Source organism: Geotrypetes seraphini, chromosome 2 (assembly GCF_902459505.1).
Source record: "Geotrypetes seraphini chromosome 2, aGeoSer1.1, whole genome shotgun sequence".
Classification (NCBI taxonomy): Eukaryota; Metazoa; Chordata; class Amphibia; order Gymnophiona; family Dermophiidae; genus Geotrypetes; species Geotrypetes seraphini.
The window spans coordinates 494,104,087-494,122,863 of record NC_047085.1 but is presented as its reverse complement, the minus strand read 5'-3'; the positions used below and the strand labels follow the sequence as shown (position 1 = coordinate 494,122,863).

At 45.9% G+C, this 18,777-nt stretch overlaps 1 protein-coding gene across 6 annotated transcripts in view; it reads left to right on the top strand.

Moving 5' to 3' along the window:
- The window catches only part of SCAP (SREBF chaperone), a 258,977-nt gene that overhangs the window by 129,233 nt on the left and 110,967 nt on the right, over nucleotides 1–18,777 (top strand). For all 6 annotated transcript variants that reach the window (XM_033931922.1, XM_033931925.1, XM_033931923.1 and 3 more), the window contains 2 exons: nucleotides 5,550–5,722; nucleotides 15,409–15,535. In XM_033931922.1, the coding sequence (XP_033787813.1) occupies nucleotides 5,550–5,722; nucleotides 15,409–15,535 (300 nt within the window). The remainder of the gene's footprint in view (nucleotides 1–5,549; nucleotides 5,723–15,408; nucleotides 15,536–18,777) is intronic.

The window sequence follows — 18,777 nt, the reverse complement described above, 5'->3', positions numbered from 1 at the left end:
ATAGCCGCAATTCGTTCAGCCTTTCTTCGTATGATAGATCTTTGAGTCCCGAGACCATCCTGGTGGCCATTCGCTGTACCGACTCGATTCTCAGCACATCTTTGTGGTAATGTGGCCTCCAGAATTGTACGCAGTACTCCAGATGAGGCCTCACCATGGTTCTGTACAAAGGCATTAGGACGTCGGGCTTCCGACTAACAAAGCTTCTCCGGATACAACCCAGCATTTGCCTAGCCCTGGATGAAGCCTTCTCCACGTTTGGCCGTTTTCATGTCTTCGCTGATGATCACCCCCAAGTCCCGTTCTGCGGCAGTCCTTGCTAAGGTTTCTCCATTCAATGTGTACGTTCTGCACGGATTATTGTTGCCAAGGTGCATGACCTTGCATTTGTTAGCATTGAAGCTAAGCTGCCAGGTCGAGGACCAATGTTCCAATAAAAGCAGGTCTTGTGTCATGCTGTCGGACAGATTGCCGTTACTCACAATATTACATAGTTTGGCATCATCGGCGAATAATGTTATTCTACCTTGAAGCCCTTGAGTCATGTCTCTTACAAATATGTTGAAAAGGATCGGGCCCAAGACCGAGCCCTGCGGCACCCCACTGGACACACTCTGGATGATGTGTTTTCACAGGGGGGATACAGAAACGTTTCTCTTGTTGTGAATGCAAAGACTGTTTTGGATGATATACAGGTAACTTCCCCAGCATATAATTTGGAACCATATCATGAAAGAGTTTACATAACATATTTTACCCCCTCTTTTACTAAGGCGCGATGGCCGATTTAGCGTGCGCTAAATATTAGTGCATCCATAGAATATAATGGACATGTGCTAAATCGGCCCAACATACCTTAGTAAAAGGACCCCATAGTGTTAGTTTAAAAGCTAATACTAAAAACCTTAAAAATACATCTTTTTTAACCAAAACCCAATGAACATCAAACGAAGCAGAAGAAATGGGGTCAAAAGGACCCAGAATTTTTCAAGAGCCTTACCGCAGCATTTTGCACCCTCTGCAAATGATGCAAATCTTTGTCTGGTAACCCAACAAATAAGCCATTACAATAATCCATACGTGACAATACAAGACATACAGCAATTGAGTAATATCAGCTTCAGAAAAGTACATCCAGCACCAATTATGATATGTGATTAGTTAAATTAAGACCAGCATCTAATACAATACCCTATGGTAATAATAATAATAACTTTATTTTTATATACCGCCATACCACAAACAGTTCTAAGCGGTTTGTACTTGGTCTTTGGCTACCAGAGTTGTTATTTCCCACTTGAGGGCGGTCAGGTATATTGACAAGTGTGTCTATGTACCCATAATTTTGTTTTAGAAGAATTTAACTGCAATTTATTGAGTCATACAATTTTTAATCTCTGTCACACAACCTCAATTTTTCCAGTTGTATGTCCCGATCTAAACCTAATGGGACATACAGCTGAGTATCATCTGCAAATGAATGAATGTGAATTTCCAAACTTCAAAGCAACTTCAATAACTGGTTTGATATATAGATTAAAAAGTAATGGTGATGACAGTGCTCCTTGAGAAATGCCATATTTCAATGTTTCAGGCTTTGGCAGTGTGGAATTTATTAAAACACTTTGCTGTCTCTAATCTAAAAAAGACTTAAGCCACAACAATGGAGTCTATCTAGATAACAGAATGTTAGGATCTAGAGCAGTGGTCCCCAACCCTGTCCTGGAGGACCACCAGTCAGTTTTCAGGATAGCCCTAATGAATATGCATGGGGCAGATTTGCATGCCTTTCACCTCCATTATATGCAAATCTCTCTCATGCATATTCATTAGGATCATCCTGAAAATCCAACTGGCTGGTAGTCCTCCAGGTCAGGATTGGAGACCACTGATCTAGAGTGTCAGAAGTAGCACTCATATCTAACAGAGCGGATAGCATAGCTGGTTTTAAGAAAGGTTTGGAGGAAAAGTCCATAGCCTGTTATTGAGAAAAGACATGGGGAAGCCACTGCTTGCCTTGTATTGGTAGCATGGAATATTGATACACCTTGGGTTTTGGGTAGGTACTAGTGACCTGGATTGGCCACCGTGAGAACGAGCTAATGGGCTTGATGGACCATTGGTCTGACCCAGTGGCGTACCTAGCATATGTGACACCCGGGGCCCATCATTTTTTGACACCCTCCCCAACTGTTTGAAAACATGATTTTTAGTAACAATCCACACGTCACAAATGAATGAGTACCTAGGAAAAGGCAGCATCTTACATACTTCAATGAGCAGTACAACATCAATTCACCCATTGTAAAACTAAACAAGCCAGACTAGTACAGATCAATCCTGAAGTCAATCCTAACAAAAAACCATGTCTTTCGAACACACAGAACACAGAAAACACCTTCGCCTAGTATGGAATATATAATCACAAACTAACCCCTCCGTCTTTTACAAAACTGTAGTGTGGATTTTAGCTATGGAGGTAACAGCTCTGACGATCATAGAATTCTGAGCATCAGAGCTGCTACCACCACTGCTGGCGCTAAAAAACGCTCCACAGTTTTGTAAAAGGGGGGATAAAATAGAAATACATAGACAAAGGTTAAATTGAACCAGCAAGAAGCTGGACTCTGCATACAATGCTCCACAGAAACAGTGACACATGTCTCCTAAAGCAATAAATAAATAGAAAATTTTTTTCTACCTTTGTCTTCTGTGGTTTCTGCTTTCCTCATCTTGTAACTCTCTTCCTTCCATCCACTGTCTGCCGTCTCTCTTCCCCTATATGGCATCTTCTCTCCTTCTATGCCCCTTCCAGAAACTGAATGCCTCCCCCTTCCATCTCTCCTTTCACCCCCATTGGTCTGGCATCTCTCTCCTTTCCTTCCCTCTCCCACACCTCTTCTCTGCAGTCCCTTTTCCTTTTTCCCTCATTTTCCTTTTCAATTTATTTTCTGCATCTGTCTAGATTACGTTCTTACTACCCTCTCATCAATGTCCTTTTTTACTGTACCTAAAGCTTGCCACTTCTTTCCCTCACCCCTCCAGTGTTTCCCTAACTCAATCCTTTTCTCCCCATCATGTGCCCTCCTTTTATTTATCCCCTCCTTCCATCATGTACCCTCTTTCTCCAACCCTTCCATCTAGTACCTTCTCCTCTCTCTGTCCACTTCCATCCAGGGTCTGCTACCCTCTTTCTCTTCTCTCATTTCCTTCCTGCATTTGCTCCCCTATCTCTCCCATCTGCACTTCCATCCAGCATAGGCTCCCCCTACCATCCAATGTCTGCCCTTTCTCTCTCCATCCACCCCTCTTCAGTCAGCATCTGCCCCCTTTCTTTCCCTCCAATATCCTTTCCCCTTATGTCTCTCCCCTTTCTCTGTACATCAATTCCATACCACCCTGCCCCCTTTCTTTCCCTCCACCACTCTTCCATTCCAGTCCTTTCTCTCCCTTCATGCAGCAAGGTCCTGCGATGACTGTAGCTGCAACAGTGACTTCCTGTTCCCGCCTAGGCGGGCGACTGCTGCAGGAAGAGTTCCGGGGCAGACCGAGGTTAGAAGTCTCTTCTGACAGATACAGCGCCGCGACTGCCATAACATTTAAAATAATAGCGATCCGGGGGGGGTGGGGAGCAGGTGTGGGGAAGTCCGGAGCTGCAGGGCGGCATTAGAGGCATTGAGAACCGGACAGTTAAGCGTCCAACATCGCCTTCAAAACCGGGCCGGCTGTGCACCCCCCCCCAAGGCGTGCACCCGGGGCGAACCTCCCCCCCCTCCCCTTGGTACGCCACTGCCCAGTAAAGCTATTCTTATCTTCTTATGTTCTAGAACAATACATTGTCCCCCCCCCAAAATCATCAATTGTATCTAGTAAAATTGTTTTGGTGCTTTGAAATCTAAATCCCGACTGGTAAACAGACAATGCATTCTGTTTCTCTACAAATTCAAGTAGTTGGTTTAAAACTAGTTTCTCAAGGATTTTAGACAAAAATGGCAAGTTAAACTCATTGTATTTGGGAGTTGCTAAAGGGAAATTGAAGGCACTGCAGATGTTGATCAACTCTGCTGCAATATTGATTACAGGGTTTTCGAGAAGTTCACATATATTTGACTGCCTATTCAGCAAAGAGTGCATTTTAAGATCATTGCATTCATTCATCAGCTATTGTATCATATTTCTCCAAGGGTACTACAGGAACTGTTTGAAATTAACCAACTTAGAAGAAATTTAAGATCTGAAAATACAATGAAATTGAGTTTAGAGGGTTGAGAACTTTTTTGCAGTTTTTATTGCTGAACTTTGATTGATAATGTGTCTGTCTATTGTTTGTATATATGTATGCGACTAAAGGGCGATTAGGATAATGTGTACAACCAATATGTTAACCGCATAGTTTTTTTGTGGTATATAACTTGTTAAATAAAAAATAATTAAAAATTAAACACTGGTCTAAAATGACTAGGCACATTTGGATCTGGATTTTTTTCAAAATACTCAGAACTTTCATGACTCCAGTAAAACATCCTTCAGAGATTTGTTTTAGTAACATAATTTTGTAAACCACTTTGACCTGTTAGAGGAAAGTGGTATATCCAATTTAAAATAAACATACACTTTGGAGACTACACAGGTCTTGCCATCTGAGGAAGGGATATGAGAATTCTGAAAAACATGATAATCCAGTAAAAGTGTATTGGAGAACTTTGGAGTGTTATTTTACACACACACACCCTTGGTTTACGAGCATAATTCGTTCCAGAAGCAATCTCGTAAACCAAATTACTAGTATATCAAAGCGAGGTTCCCCATAGGAAGTAAGGGAAACTCCTCCCCCCCGAGGCCACCGGTGCTGCTCCACATCCCCCTGAGAACCGGCATCACCTCCCCTCCCCCGTAATCTGACATCCCCCATCCACCCAAACACAATCCCTTACCTTGATCTGGCACCAGCACCAATGCACAGGACATGCCGGTGCCCGAAAGTCCTCCCTCTTGCCTGGGCTGGGCCTTAAGCATCTGTGCATGTTCAAGGCCTTCTGGTTCTTGCTCTCTCCGAGATTCTCGGAGATCTCCGCAGATGCTCAAGGCCCAGCTCAGACAAGAGGGAGGATTTTCAGACACCAGCACGTCCTGTGCGTTGGTGCTGGTGCCAGATCGGGGTAAGGGATTGTGTTTGGGGGGATGCCGGATCGCCAGGGGGTGGGGGTGGGGGCTCGCAAATCGAGTCAATGCTCGGTTTGCGAGGCATGATTTGCGGGAAAGTTTTGCTCGTCTTGAAAAACACTCGCAAACCGCGTTACTTGCAAAAAAAGGTTTGACTGTATATATATATTTGTGAAATCTACTCTGGTGGAGAAAATTTGAAAAACTCCTTTGCTCATTTTTATTATCTTTTTTAGGACATTCCAGCAACAGGATCACAAGCTGCAAAGAATCTAGTTTTCCTTAGGATCCCAATATATGGCTATTAGAACCACAGTAGAAGCAAAGTAAAAATAAGTTATACAGCATTCTAAATGTGTCTCTTGTCCCATTGTGTCCCCTCCCAGGTTCCTGAGCAGTCTACGGTCCCGCCTGAAGCAACTCCACCCTAGCACCAACTGTACCCTGCCTGATGGCCACATTATTCATGTCCATTTCAAGGAAGAAATAGGCATTGCTGAACTGATCCCACTTGTTACCACCTACTTCATCCTCTTCGCCTATATCTATTTCTCCACACGTAAGTTTTGGGTCGTAGCATCTGTTCACCCCAAGTACTACTACTACTACCCAGTAAGGGGGTACCCAGTATAAGAAGACAAGAAAGGATGTGTAGAATGCTCTAGAGCAGTGTATCGCAAACTGTTTGCCGCAACATACCGGTGAGGAAGAGAGTCGTCCTCGTCAGCTGACTGCCTACAAGGACATACCTCTCGCAGCAAGAGGTACATCCTTGTAGGCAGTCAGCTGGCATGGATGACTCTCCTCCTCGCCGGCGTCTCTCCTTCTCTACCCTCACCTCCCCTCCTCCCGAATCCCTCCACCAAAGAGGGTCGCGGCCAGATGGGCCTCCGCGCATGCGCGGATGTTGACGCAATGATGTCATGCTTGTGCATGATATCATCACATCGACGACCGCGCACCTCCGGTTGCCTTCTGGCCGGGGCACTGGGTTTAGTGTGCCGCTGGCTGGAAAGTTTGCGAGACACTGCTCTAGAGCAAGGGTGTCCAACCTTAGCCCTCACCATGTTTGTGTTTTCAGGATTTCCACAATGAATATGTATGAGATCTGTTTGCTTACAGTGGAGGCAGTGCATGCAAATAGATTTCAATAAATCAACACAAAAGCACTATTTTCAATTCTAGGTGCTTACTACATATGTCTCTATTAAAGCTAGGAAACACTTTCTTTCCAGCTGTATAAGCAACTGTTTTTTTGCACTTTTCAGACCCTCAGTGGCACCACTCAGGACTCAAACATTTCATTGTCCCTAGCTCTACAAGTCAGCTCGTCACTGGGTCTTTTTGTGTTTTTCATGGAGCTTAATTTTTTAAGTATTTTTTCAAACTTTTATATCTTTTATATATTTCTATTTTTATACTTAGCTTAAAACTGTGGCTAAGTCCTCTTGGCTCGAAATGTCAGCGTTCGTTAGGGATGTCAAAGCCGACATGTTTCGCCTAGAAAGCTTTTTCAAGGCTCCATCCCTTTTTCCCACCGACTACCACTGTAACCGCCAATTCTTTACCTAATTGGCGGTTACAGTGGTAGTACCTCCCGGACATACCTCCGGGCCTCTTAAGAAGCAGCAGTGGTGGTGGTGACCGGCTTGGCAGAAGCAGTGCGGTAAACAAGCTTCTTCTGGCCTGCCCTGCCGGGGCCTTCCCTCTGCCTCGTCACTGATGACACGGCAGAGGGAAGACCTGGTGGGTAGGCCGCGAGAAGCCTGTTTACTGTGCTGCCTTTGCAAAGCTGGTCACTGCCACCACTGCTGCTACTTTAGGAGGCTCGAAGTGGGGTGGGGGGGGTCAGTCGAGAGATGATGCACAGGGGAATAGGAGGGATGGAAATCTACTGCACAGGGGGATGGGAGGGAGGGATGAAAAGCTGCTGAACGGGGGGGAGGGAGGGCAGAGAGGAGAGAGGAAGAATTGGTGGAGATGGAATGGAGGAGAGGAAGGGAGAGATGCAATAGAAGTAGAAAGGGGTGAGAGAAATCCTGAATATGGTAGGAGGGTAGGAGGGTAGGCATGGAGAAGAGGGAGGCATGGAGAAGAGAGAGGGATAAATGTTGGACATAGGGTAGAGGGCAGGGTGAGATGGTTAATGGGGAGAAAGAAATGGTGCACATGATAATGGAGGGGAAGAAGGAAGAGATGCTGCATGGAGGAGAATAGAAAGGTTTGAAGGTTGTTAGATAAGATCAGTTCCAAGTTCCGCTCTTCTGTTCACAGAAGTACTATTACTTCACCCCCTATACTATACCACTCCTTTGGATTTTTACAGCCCAATTGCATGAATTTGCTTTTTTTTTTTTTTTTTTTAAAGTATTGAATCTTAGTTGCCAATTTCTGGACTGTTTTGCAAGCTTGAGGCAGCCGTGAGGAAGGCCAGGAATTGTAGGTATTTGTTGAATAGTATGTTGGCCTGGTTTGCCAGCATCCCACCTGGAAGATTCTTCAGTGTTCTGCTCTTACACATTCTCTGGCAATGCATTCCAGAGTTCAACTATTCTCTGAGTGAAAAAATATTTGCTTCTATTGGTTTTAAAAGTATTTCCCTGTAACTTCGAGTGTCCCCCTAGTCTTTGTAGGTTTTGATGGAGTAAAAAATTGATTCACTTATACCCGTTCTACACCGCTCAGGATTTTGTAGATTTCAATTATCTCTCTCCTCAACCATCTCTTTTTCAAGCTGACGAGTCTTAACCTCTTTAGCCTTTCCTCATACGAGAGGAGTTCCAAACCCGTTATCATTTTGGTTGCTCTTTTCTGTACCTTTTCTAATTTTGCTATATCTTTTTTGAGATGCAGTGACCAGAATTGCACACAGTATTCAAGGTACAGTTGTACCATGGAGCAATACAAAGGCATTATGACACTCTCATTTTTGTTTTCTATTCCTTTCTTGATCATTCCTAATATTTTATTTGCTCTCTTAGCCACCATTGCACATGGAGCAGAGGGTTTCAACATATCATCAACAATGGCATCTAGATCTTTTTCCTGAGTGGTGACTCCTAACGTGGAACTTTGTATCAGATTCTTCTTTCCCACATATAACACTTTGCACTTGCTCACGTTAAATGTCATCTACCCTCTCGTAATGCCCAGTCTCGCAAGGTCCTCTTGCGATTTAACAACTTTGTGTCATCAGCAAATTTAATTATTTCACTAGTTATTCCCTTCTCTAGATCATTAATAAATATGTTAAAAAGCAGCGGTCCCAGCACAGACCTATCCTTCTTCAATGAGAATATTGACCTCTTAACCCTACCCTCTGCTTCTATATTTTAACCAGTTCTTAATCCGTAATAGGGCATTACCTCCTATCCCATGATTTTCTAATTATCTTAGGAGTCATTCATTGGGTACTTTGATAAATGCCTTTTGAAAATCCAGATACACAACATTGACAAACTTGCCTTTATCCACAAAGAAATGGTAAGGCAAGATTTCCCCTTGACTATATCCGTGTTGGCTTTCTCTCATTTATCTTTTGAGAATTTCTGCTTTTACCATTGTGGCTCACACTGAGCAGCATGCCTCTAGACCAGTGGCCCGCCAGGTACTATTTTGAGACCCTCGGTATAGTTATCATAATCACAAAAGCAAAATAAAACAGTTTCTTGATCATATGTCTCTAGCTATAAATTACAATATTATTATTAAGACTTAGCCAAAAGGAAAGATTTATAAACTATAAAGAGTTTTACCTCATGCAAAATTGTCATTTCATTAATAAGACATTATTTTTTTTCTGAGACCCTCCAAGTACCTACAAATACCAAATGTGGCCCTGCAAAGGGTTTGAGATTGAGACCGCAGCTCTAGACTGTGTGAAGATGTACATTCCTGTGCAAGAGCATCTACCATCTTTAGAGTCATCAGGGAGTATGTGTAAAACTACCTTGATACTTGACTCAAGTTTTATTGCTGTATCAGCCATGTCGATCCTTGAGATCAGAGACAGGCATATGATTAGCACTTTATAGAGTGACACAGATGCGCTAATGCTGCTATTTCATTAGCAGGTGCACTAATGTGGAATAAATTGAGGTTAACTGTTAAGATGCAACAATTTAAGAGGCTCTTGAAAACTAATTTGTTTGTGTGTGCCTTTTGGATTTCATGAACTGCATACTATGAATATTATTTCAGTGTCTCTTTTATTATAGTGTTTTAGGTATATTTTTATATATTATGATTACAAGTCTTAAAATAAATTAACTGCCATAGAAGCTGGAACAAAAATGTGTTCGCCAGAAAAGCACATATCAGCCCCTAGAACAGGCAGAAGCCACAGATATGGCCCTGGGGGAGGGGAAATGTTTCCCACCCCTCTCTTATGTTCTTTTTACATGTCTTTATCTGATGGACCATTGTTATACATAGTTTATCCCAGGACAAGCAGGCAGCATATTCTTGACTGATGGGTGACGGCACCGACGGAGCCCCGGTACAGACAATTTTAGAGTGATTGCACTCTAAGAACTTTGAAAGTTCTAGTAGGTCGCACCGCACACGCGTGAGTGCCTTCCCGCCCGACAGAGGTGTGCGGTCCCCAGTTTCTTAGTTTCCGCGGAGCTAAGAAGATGCGTGTTCCAACTGCTGTTGGAAAATTTTTTCAAATTTTTCTCGCCTTCCCGCTCACACGTTATTTTCTTGTCGTGATTTATTCACCTTATCGTTTCTTTCTTTTATTTAAAAAAAAAAAAAAAAAGTCAATTTTTTTTTGACTTTTTTCCGGTCAGGCCCGGCGGGGCCTGTTGGCACCATCGAAGCCTCGGGCTTCGATTTTGCTACGGCCGTTTTTCCCTTCATGCCCCCTTCACCGGGTTTTAAGAAGTGTCAGCGGTGTGCACATCCTATTTCCCTTTCCGACCCGCACAAGTGGTGCCTTCAGTGTCTGGGTCCGGACTATAGGGCAGAAATGTGCACCCGCTGCAGTTCTCTCCAAAAGAGAACTCTAAAGAATCGCCAAATTCAACAGCGAATTCTTTTCGGTGCCCCCATGGAAGTTCCCCCGGCATCGACACCGTCATCTTCCTCCAAATCGGCACCGGTGACTTCGACACCTCAAGATCCATCCTCGGTGTCGCACCCTGTAGGTAAGCCGGCTAAGAAGCCATCCCCTACTGTCCTTAGCCCGCCAGTCGAACAAGCAGTGAGCCAAGTCCTGCAGACTGCGCGCCGGCCTCGCAAACGCTCCTATTGAAGTCACTGCCTATTGAAGTCACTGCCTCTTCATCGGCATCGACTTCGTCTGAGCGTCAAGCTGCACCGCAGGTACCGAGCAAGAAAAAAGCGGTACCGGTGCCATCGGGACCGTCTCTGGATGAGAGAATAGCATCCATCCTTCAGGTCCAGCTTAAGGAGCAGTTACAACACTTGCTCCCGGCTCTGCTGACTCCGAGCCTTCCAGTGTCGGTACCTACTGAGCATTCGGTGCCGATCGTCGAACAGCCTGTTTTGTCGGCATCGACGTTGTCGGCACCGCAAAAATCTGTTTCTATGCCTGTTCTCTCGGCGGAACCGAAGTCTCTTCGACGCACTGCTTACTCGACTTCGGAGCCGGTGCCGTTCTCTGACACCCGTACTGCTGTACAGTCACCCGGTACGGTGTCCATGAGGTCTGGTAAATCGGTACGCAAAACCAAGCATACCGAACCTTCTACCCCACTTTCTCAGGGCCGTCTGTCATCGGTACGGGACCCTGATTTGTGGGATGATTCTGATGACCTCCTCGGTACCGAGGCAGATTATTCCTCGGAGGAGGATGTTACATCGGTGCAGGATCCTGCTGGTAAGCCAGAGCACTCGTCCTTCACCAAGTTTCTTAAGGAGATGTCGGACACCCTTTCCATCCCTCTAGAGTCTGACTCTAAAAAATCCAAAGCATTTCTTGATGCTTTGGATTTTGACTAGCCTCCGAAAGAATTTTTAAAGTTACCCCTCCATGACATCTTGAGGGAAACTTTTTACAAAAATTTAGAAACTCCTCTCACCGTTCCAGGAGCCCCTAGGAAGCTGGAATCGCTTTACAAGGTGATTCCTATTCCAGGGTTTGACAAACCCCAGCTGCCCCATGAATCTCTGCTGGTGGAGTCCACCCTCAAAAAATCGGCAGGCTCTAGTGTATATGCCTCTGTCCCTCCTGGCAGAGAGGGCAAGGCCATGGATAAATTTGGTAAAAGACTTTACCAAAATGCAATGCTGGCCAACCGTTCAGGTAATTATGCGTTTCACTTCTCTTTTTACCTGAAACATTTGATTCAGCAAGTCTCTTCTTTTCAAAAGTATCTTCCTGACCGTAAGCTTCCTGCATTCCAACAATGCACTTCCAGTCTCCTACAACTCAGGAAGTTCATGGTCCGGTCCATCTATGATACTTTTGAACTCACATCCCGAGCCACGGCTATGTCTGTAGCGATGAGACGATTGGCATGGCTCCGAGTCTCCGACCTTGATGTGAACCACCAGGACCGCCTTGCCAATGCTCCCTGCCTGGGTGATCAGCTCTTTGGAGAATCTATGGATACCACCACTCAAAAGCTCTCTGCCCATGAGACGAGGTGGGATGCTTTGCTGAAAAATAAAAAGAAGCCTCCTCCTCCTCGTCCATTTAGACAGCAGCCATCATATCAGAGGCGGTTTTCTGCTCGGCCAGTTCAGCCTCAACCTCCACAACCTCGTAGGTAGCGGCAACAGCACCAACAAGCACGTCAGCAACAGCCGCCTACCATAAAGCCTGTCACTCAGACTAAGCCGACTCAGCCCTTTTGACTCCCTTCTCCTGGGCATTGCCAGTCTCCCTCCCTCCTGTCCTCTTCCACAGCCCATAGGAGGTCGATTAACCATTTTTCACTCTCGATGGGAGGTAATCACCACCGACCAGTGGGTGCTCTCGATCATAGCCCATGGCTACTCCCTCAATTTTCAGACTCCCCCGCTGTTAGGCCTGCCAAAAGAGTCTGCTTCCAACAAGTCTCAGTCCCTCCTTCTCGCTCAAGAGGTTCAATCCCTCCTTCTTCTCAATGCCATCGAAGAAGTTCCTCAAGATCAGCGAGGTCAGGGTTTTTACTCCCGGTACTTTCTAGTTCCCAAAAAGACCGGAGACCTCAGACCCATCTTAGAACTCAGAGATCTCAACAAATGTTTGGTCAAGGAGAAGTTCAAAATGCTCTCTCTTGCCACCCTCTACCCTCTTCTCGCTCAGGGCGACTGGCTATGCTCCCTCGATCTCAAAGAGGCTTACACACATATTCCTATCCATCTGACGTCCAGGCAATATCTGCGCTTTCTCATCAATCAACATCATTATCAGTACAAAGTGCTACCCTTCGGCCTGGCCTCCTCTCCCAGGGTATTCACTAAATGTCTGATTGTGGTAGCGGCCTATCTCCGCTCTCACAACTTTCAAGTCTTCCCTTATCTGGACGACTGGTTGATCAAAGCTCATTCCCCTCAGGCGGTTCTGCTTGCCACCAATCAGACCATTCACTTCCTTCGACTATTAGGGTTCGAAATCAATCTACCCAAGTCTCACCTCATTCTGACCCAGCGTTTCTTCCATCCAACTGCCTTCACGCCATCCTCCATCCAGGTGTTTCAACAGATTACCATTTCTGCGAATCACATGATGGTGCTATTGGGGCACATGGCTTCGACAGTACATGTCACACCCTTCGCACGTCTTCACCTGCGTACTCCTCAATGGACCTTAGTGAACCAATGGTCCCAAGCGACGGATCCTTGTTCACAACACATATCTGTGACCTCGTCTCTTCGACAGTCGCTTCTTTGGTGGTTGACATCTTCAAATCTATCCAGAGGTCTGCTGTTCCATCTACCTCTTCATCAACTAGTCATCACCACAGATTCCTCCCCCTACGCCTGGGGAGCTCACTTGAACGAATTCCAAACTCAGGGATTTTGGACTGCCCAGGAAAAGAAACACCACATCAATTTCCTGGAACTCCGAGCGATGTTCTATGCCCTCAAGGCGTTTCAACATCTTCTCTTTCCTCAAGTACTACTCATTTGCACAGACAATCAAGTTGCAATGTACTACATCAACAAACAGGGAGGAACGGGCTCTCGCCTGTTGTGTCAGGAAGCCCAACGGATTTGGTCTTGGGCGACAGCTCGTTACTTATTCCTGAAGGCTGTCTACATTCAAGGGGAACAGAATTCCTTAGCGGACAATCTCAGCAGAATTCTCCAACCTCACGAATGGACTCTCGATCCCTCGACTCTTCAGTCCATTTTCGCTCAATGGGGCACTCCTCAAGTGGACCTTTTTGCAGCTCCCCACAACCATCAGCTGCCCCTGTTTTGCTCCAGACTCTACTCTCCTCACTGTCTGGTGCCCGATGCATTTCTCCTGGATTGGACCAGTCTCTTCCTATATGCTTTTCCCCCTCTACCGCTCATGCTGCGAACACTGTTCAAGCTCAAGAGGGAACAAGCCACCATGATTCTCATCGCTCCACGGTGGCCCAGGCAACATTGGTTCTCCCTTCTACTTCAACTCAGTTCCAGGGAACCCATACTTCTTCCACTGTTTCCTTCTCTGCTTTCTCAGCATCAGCAGACCCTACTGCATCCCAACCTACAGTCTCTGCACCTGACAGCTTGGTATCTCTCGGGCTGACTTCGGCTCACTCACTTCTTTCTCAGCCTGTCCGCTCTATCATTGATGCTTCCAGGAAACCGGCCACGCTCCAATGTTATCAACAGAAGTGGTCTCGGTTTTCTTCTTGGTGCCTCTTACATCACCATGATCCCATGTCTCTAGCAGTGGGACTGGTGTTGGACTATCTTCTTTCCTTGTCTGACTCTGGTCTTAAATCTACTTCTATCAGAGTTCACCTTAGTGCCATTGCTGCCTTTCATGAGCCAATTCATGGAAAACCCCTCTCGGCTCATCCTTTGGTTTCTCGGTTCATGAGGGGCCTTTTCAATGTGAAACCACCTCTCAAGCCTCCTCCTGTGGTCTGGGATCTCAATGTGGTTCTTTCCGCTTTAATGAAGCCTCCTTTTGAACCTTTGGCCACAGCGCATTTCAAATTTCTTACCTGGAAAGTGGTCTTCCTTATAGCTCTCACTTCTGCCAGGAGGGTCAGTGAACTGCATGCACTAGTGGCCGATCCACCTTTCACTGTTTTTCACCATGATAAGGTGGTTCTCCGTACACACCCCAAATTTCTTCCTAAGGTTGTGTCTGACTTTCATCTTAACCAGTCCATAGTCCTGCCTGTATTTTTTCCAAAGCCTCATTCTCATCCAGGTGAACAGGCCCTGCATACCTTGGACTGTAAACGTGCTCTGGCTTACTATCTTGAACGTACTAAGCCCCACAGATCATCTCCTCAACTATTTTTGTCCTTTGATCCTAACAAGTTGGGTCATCCTGTATCTAAACGCACTCTCTCCAATTGGCTTGCTGCTTGCGTTTCTTTCTGTTATGCTCAGTCGGGCCTGACACTGGAAGGTTCTGTCACGGGCCACAAAGTTAGAGCTATGGCAGCGTCTGTAGCTTTCCTCCGATCTACTTCCATTGAGGAAATCTGCAAGGCTGCTACTTGGTCCTCAGTTCACACTTTTACATCACATTATTGTCTGGATGCATTCTCCAGACGGGATGGACACTTCGGCCAATCTGTTTTACAAAATTTATTTTCCTAATGGCCAACCTTCCCTCCATCCCTCTCTTTGTTAGCTTGGAGGTCACCCATCAGTCAAGAATATGCTGCCTGCTTGTCCTGGGATAAAGCACAGTTACTTACCGTAACAGGTGTTATCCAGGGACAGCAGGCAGATATTCTTGCGTCCCTCCCACCTCCCCGGGTTGGCTTCTTAGCTGGCTTATCCTAACTGGGGACCGCGCGCCTCTGTCGGGCGGGAAGGCGCGTGCGCGGTGCGGCTTACTAGAACTTTCAAAGTTCTTAGAGTGCAATCACTCTAAAATTGTCCGTACCGGGGCTCCGTTGGTGCCGTCACCCATCAGTCAAGAATATCTGCCTGCTGTCCCTGGATAACACCTGTTACGGTAAGTAACTGTGCTTTACTGCTGTATTGGTGGATGGCTAAGTAAAGATACGTTAGCAGTAGCCTAAAAAATTTAATTGAACCTTTTGCACCCCAAGAAAGGGCCTTAGAAAAAACCGATGCAGAGCTTCATGGGAGCTGTTTCTGTTGCAGGAAAGATTGATCTGGTGAAATCGAAGTGGGGTCTGGCACTGGCTGCAGTGGTGACGGTCCTCAGCTCCCTCCTTATGTCAGTAGGTCTCTGTACACTCTTCGGCCTGACGCCAACTCTCAATGGAGGGTATGTTACTAAAATTCTAGCTGCTGTTAGGCTAAAAAATCCCAACAAGATACCGGATTAAGGAATGGGTGGGGTGGAGTTGATAGAGAGGTGCTGGCCCCAGGATTTTAGCTCATCTGTTAACTGCATAACTGCTTTGCATTTAGTTTTATGACCCAAGTAACATAACTTTTGGCCATGTAAGTTTCTATCTGGCCAAAAGTTAGAATAAACCTTACATGGATGGTGGTGCTATAGATCCACAGAGATGCTAGTTATAATTTTATATGGATAAACTATTTGTGCAAAGTTATATGTATAAGTGCCACTGCTGAATATACATATAACTTTATATATGCATTTGATATACAGTGGTACCTCGGTTTACGAGTGCACCGGTTTGCGAGTGTTTTGCAAGATGAGCAAAACATTTGCAAAATCGGCACCTTGGAAACCGAACTTGCCTCGATTTGTGAGCAGCACCCTCCCCCCGCGATCCAGCACCCCCCTGCCGCTTCTTACTTCATCTGGGCCTCGGCACCGGCATGTCCTGTGCGTTGATGCCGGTACCCAAAGATCGGCCTCCTCTTCTTGCTGGGCCTTGGGCATCTGCGCATGCTCATGGCCTGCGAGTTCATGCTCTCTCCGAGATTCTCAGAGATCTCGGAGAGAACGTGACCTCGCAGGCCTTGAGCATGCGCAGATGCTCAAGGCCCAGCAAGAAGAGGAGGCTGATCTTCGGGCACCAGCACCAATGCACAGGACATGCCAAGGCCCAGATGACAGTAAGAAGGGGGGGGGTTGCCAGATCGCAGGGGGGGCTTTCGGGGGGAACGTATCAAAGCGAGTTTCCATTATTTCCTATGGGGAAACTCGCTTTGATATACGAGTGTTTTAGTTTACAAGCATGCTTCTGGAACAAATTATGCTCGTAAACCAAGGTACCACTGTATAATTATATAAATCTTTGATAATTTGAGATGTGTATGGAATCCATAAACTTTTTTGGTTGTATGTGAATCTCTTCATGAAGGTGATTAATCAATCCCAATAAATAGAAATAAAGAAAGAAGAAAGTTATACAAATATCTTCTCCCTCCCTAAAAATTTGGTGCTGCCTGTTTTTCCACTTGTTAACATAAACACAGGAGTCTTTATGTTGATCAATCTGTTGTCACGAACTGTTTCAGAAGGATGTCAATCACATCTTTCAGCTCCTCCTCCTTCACCAGTGGAGTATAGTGTCCTCTTTCGTTTTTATTTCTGCAAGCAAACTGAGAAAGTGTGTCCTGATCTGCTTTGTTCGGTTTAAATTATTTTTGAGTGATTTTCTCCCATTTTGTGAGGCTTCAATGCCAAGAGGACCACATATTTTGCCTGAGAGAGGACACAGTCTCCACAAGGGTGGGCTGCAGCTTGAAAGCAACCCCCAGGTGTACCTTATGAGCCAGCCTCCTTTGTGCTTCTTTTGAGGCTTGGGGTCCATTCCCCTGATTTATTAGAGTCTTGAGCTTAGGCTGTGGGGCCCCTTTGTGAATCCCGTTGGGCTTCAGGGAGCCGGCTGCTTTTTAATCTCTCCTCGTCGCACTACAAGGATCTGTGGGGATGGAGCCCTCAGTCAGTGTTTGTCCAGCTGATAGTCTGAAGATCTCCAATTGTGGATTGGTTCCAGCAAGGATTTGAGACAGAACCTGTTCTCCACTTAGTCATGCTGAAGCAAACCTGGCACAGGCAGGCCCCAGTAGTGAGTACAGCCTATTATTCCCTATGGGGAAAATCAGGGAGAGGGACCAGAAAAAGTTGTTCCTAGGGTCCCCTCCTTCAAAATCTCTATCCCTGAATTTTTTTAACTTCAGGGGATATCCAATGGACCATTTTTGATGCAAATTCACTGGTGGCAGCCATCTTGGATTTTAAATGATCTTTTATTCTAAAGCCTCAAAACCCCTTGATTTGGCTCAGAAACGACTGGGATGTTCTGCCTCATATCATAGTACAAAAGGAAGTGGGAATGGACAATGAGCACTCCACTGAAGAACACTGATGTAAAACCAACTTGTTTATTTTATAAAAGGACACAAGCAGAAGCTGTGGACCCGGCACAGCACTGTTTCGACGTCTGAGGAACGCCTGCATCGGGGGTCACTACATAACACAACATATTAAAACACATCATGCCAGTTTTGCACCAGATGGTTGGCTCAGGAGCATCTGTGTACTGCATGCCCCGGGGAATGCTAGGGAGGGGTGGGAGCCTCAGGCTCATCCTCCCACGAGTCCTCTAGGGCTGGGGAACTGCATGGAGTCCAAGAAGTGGTAGGGAGAAAATCCCTTCCAGAGACCACAAACTGTGAAGGCGCAAAATACAAGTGCGTGGACACTGCAGAGCCCAAGAGAAGCCAGTCTGAGTTCCTGCAGGGGTCTGTTGGGCCATCTTTTTGAGGATTTACCCCAGAGTTTGTGAATTTCCTGTGGAAAGCTTATTTGATGAGTCCGGGATGCACTGTGCTGCATTGGACCAGGAAGAGATCCCTCTTCTGGAGCGCTCCCAGCCTAAGTGGCACTGCAGAACCAAGCTACGACCAATGATGTGGAAGCTATGTGGTCATCCCTGAAATCTACCATACATGAAGTGACAAGCCTCTACATTAAATCAGTACACAAACGGCGGAGAAACAACAAACCCCAGTGGTACTCCGCAGAAATCTCGTACCTCGTCAAGGAGAAGAAAAAAGCATTTATTTCCTACAAACGAATGGAGACTAGGGAAGCTAAACTAGAACATAGGGCGAGGTCTGCAGCGGTCAAAACGGCAGTCAGGGAGGCCAAACTTCGAGTGGAAGAGACTCTGGCAAAGAACATGAAGAAAGGGGACAAATTCTTCTTCAGGTATATTAGTGATAGGAAAAAGAACACAGACGGGATAGTACGCCTTAGAAAACCAGATGGGAACTGCGCAGAATCAGATTCCGATAAAGCAGAACTACTGAATGAATACTTCTGCTCGGTCTTCACCTGCGAGGCACCGGGGCACGGTCCGCAGTTGCAAGCAAGGCCCAGCGTGGAAGACCCATTTCAGAATTTTGAGTTTGCACCTGGCAACGTCTACTACGAACTGGCAAGACTCAAGGTGAACAAAGCCATGGGACCGGACAATCTACACCGCAGGGTGCTCAGTGAGCTGCGTGATGTCCTGGCAGAACCGCTATCAGGACTCTTCAATCTCTCCCTAAGTTCGGGGAGAGTCCCCATAGACTGGAAAA